This window comes from Merops nubicus, unplaced genomic scaffold (assembly GCF_000691845.1).
Source record: "Merops nubicus isolate BGI_N331 unplaced genomic scaffold, ASM69184v1 scaffold39781, whole genome shotgun sequence".
Classification (NCBI taxonomy): domain Eukaryota; kingdom Metazoa; phylum Chordata; class Aves; order Coraciiformes; family Meropidae; genus Merops; species Merops nubicus.
In genome coordinates, this window is record NW_008588370.1 from 1 (window position 1) to 2,875 (window position 2,875).

Genomic DNA, 2,875 nt, shown 5'->3' on the forward strand with positions numbered 1-2,875 from the left:
TACCTGTGAACTCACGCAGCATGGGCTCCATGACCGCCAGGGAGCCGTCGTGGGGCTCGGGGGTGATGCCCAGCAGCTGGCAGAGCAGGGGGTAGACGTTGACGCTTTCGAAGGGCTCGACCACCAGCCCCTGCTTGAAGGCTGGCCCCACCGCACGGAAGATGGTTTTCATGTTCATGGCCTCGTTGTCAAAACCGTGTTCCCCTTTGTTGAACTGGACCTTGAATCTCTGAAAGGGAAAGGGAAGAGGTGGGTGCCCAAACCCTCCATTCCCCCCCTTGCAGCACTGCTGGGTGCCTCCAGCTCTCCTGCACGTGGCTCTCGCACACCCTGGCCTGCAGCCAAATGGTCTGTTTGGTTTCTTTGAGTTTTTGAAGTTGGGCTCATAATGGTAAACTTTGCAGGAGCTGGTGGGTGCTGCCCAGACACGGCTCTTAAGCAAATTACACCTTACAAGGTCCCTCCCTAAAGGTCAGCACATCTGAGTTTTATTGTGCTGAGGAGCTTCACTATGGGAAGCTACCTGCTGGCCTCGATTTTGGGCCTTCCCCTAATGCCAGGTGAGGAGAGGATCCTGCAACTGATACTCTAAGGTCATGCAAATCCTGCTCCAGGACTTCTGGATCCCTTTTTGTCTGAACAGCAGAGAAAGGCTTCACCCAAAGAGCTATAATTCCCATCTGTTCATAGGGAGACCAACCAACGTAAAGGCAAAAAGCCAGGTAGGTACCTGGGTGCCATGAGAAAGACAGGAGGAGAGAGGCAGATCCCCAAAAGACAGTCAGATATGTCTGTGTATACCCCTTACCCCATGGATCACGTATCCTGGATCGCTGTACAGCACCAGCGGGGCGATCCGGGTGTGGTTGGCATAGTGGAATCTCTTTGGGAAGTCTTCTTTCTTGTACACGTGTAGGTTTGGGTGGGCATTTTTCAGGACTGAATACACATGCTCTAATTTTCCTTCTTTGGGCACTAGTAGTCCATTTGGTCCATAATCTAAGAGTTCGAACTGTATGTCTTTGAACGTGAAGTTCTCTACTTTCCTGATGTGAATCTCATTGGTCTTTATGACCGTCTCCATTCCGTGGTCGGAGGTGATGATGAGGTTGAGCTTTGACTCCAGGCCACTTTCCCGGATACGCTGCCTCAGGTAACCAATGGTTCTGTCCACCTGCTTGATCATGTTTTTCCTCTGTGTGGATTCGGGGCCAAATTTGTGTCCTGCTGAGTCTGGCTCACCGAAGTAGAGGGCGATGAAGTCGAGGTTGTTCACCGTGAACCACTTCATGGCGATGTCAATGTTCTGTCTCCAGTTGGTTTCATTGCTGTAGTTGAACAATAAGGGCTCCACCAACTTCATATTCACTTCTTCCCCTTGGTATTTTGCTCTTCCTCCAGGGAAATAGATCGAGCCCGTCTTTAAACCCTGTTAGTGGAGACGTTGCACGAACTCACCTGAACTCTCTGCAGCATCTCTCCATCTGTCAGTGCAGGCACCTCCTAATGTGGTTAGTTCATTCAGCCCCCTAATGTCTACCTCTGCCTCTAATGAGGTTCTCTTGCTCATTGCCAATTAAAAGTGATTAATTGAAAGCACTGCCCTTTCCAGAACTCCTGCATGTTGGTTTTCTCCCTGTGCTAGTGACACTAGTTATAACTTTGGGAACAGTGACCTGTTGGTACCTTGCAGGGACCTGCTGGCTCTTGACTGTCAAGACATTAAGGTGTGTTTTACTCCAGTCATAGAAGCACTCACCCTGAAGTCTACAGGGCCAACCTGTGAGGTAAATACAAAGGTACAGGTCTTTGGCCAGCTCTCAGGTCTTGTCTCAACGCCAGATTCAAAGCTTGCTGGGATCTAGGAAAACCTTACTGCAGTCCCCAGGGAAGGTGGGACCAGCCCCTGCTGCTGCCACCCAAAAGGTCCTGGGTGAAGCTGTGGAAATGAGGTTTGTGCCTTGGAGTATAGGAACCCCCTGGACCTGTGATGCTCCCGAAGGAACTGGCTGAGGTTTCTTTAAACAGGAAGAGGATAGCCTGTTTTATTAATAACTTAATAAAGCTGAAATGCAGCTATTATTTTTTGCTATTTTTAATAGAATGATCATAATTATTCCTGCCAGTGTCTGGGGATTTAATTTTTCTGCTAGTCTAATTATGCTGTCGTTTGCAGCAAGGATGTTAGCTCATGGCCACTAGAGATCGTGGCTTGCCTGTAGCTTTTCCTACACGGATGCAGGCAGGAACTGCCTGTGCAGGGTCTGTGCAGGGTCTGTGCGGGGGCTGTGCAGTGTCTGTGTGGGGTCTGTGTGTTTGAGGAGGTGCCACTTGCCTGTCTCTGGGCAGTGATCCAGATGGGCAGGCTCCCGTTGTCCCACCAGCTGTCCACAGCTTGTGTGCCGTAGTAGGGCAGCTTCTGGCCCGTGCTGGTGTTGAACCACATGTTGTGAATCACGCCGTGGTTCTCCAGGTATCTCCCTGTCAGGAGAGATGCAGGAGGTGGGGTGAGCAGGATCTCACCCCTGTGCTGGGCGACGGGCTGGTGCTGGGTCAGAGAGGAGCTTCTGCCTCTTGTCCCCTGTCCCAGCTCTCCCTTTGCTTCTGCTTTGCTTCCTTCCTCCTACCAACTCATACCAAGTGGGATTCCCAGAGCAGGGAAAGGGATGCTGGGGGCTCCCTGCTCCTCACGTGGTGGGGCTTTGATCCCTCTTGGGTCTCAGCTGGACCCTGAGCTGGGGCACCCTGCGAGTGCTCCTGCCCTTCTCAGCATGCACAGGGCCCTCATTATCTTGCCTTTATCTAATTGCTTCAGTGTTTCACTTTCTCTGTTGTTCACACCCTGAGAGGTCGGCGTGCAGCAGAAATTCCTGCT

At 51.5% G+C, this 2,875-nt stretch overlaps 1 protein-coding gene across 1 annotated transcript in view; it reads right to left on the minus strand.

Moving 5' to 3' along the window:
- Positions 1-15: 15 nt before the first annotated feature.
- Positions 16-2,875, minus strand: part of ENPP7 (ectonucleotide pyrophosphatase/phosphodiesterase 7) — a gene marked incomplete at its 3' end in the record, with an annotated part of 4,502 nt that continues 1,642 nt past the window's right edge. The window contains exons 2-4 of the mRNA XM_008949240.1: positions 2,336-2,481; positions 809-1,429; positions 16-229 (exon numbers count right to left, since the gene is read on the minus strand). Coding sequence (XP_008947488.1) covers positions 16-229; positions 809-1,429; positions 2,336-2,481 — 981 coding nt within the window. The remainder of the gene's footprint in view (positions 230-808; positions 1,430-2,335; positions 2,482-2,875) is intronic.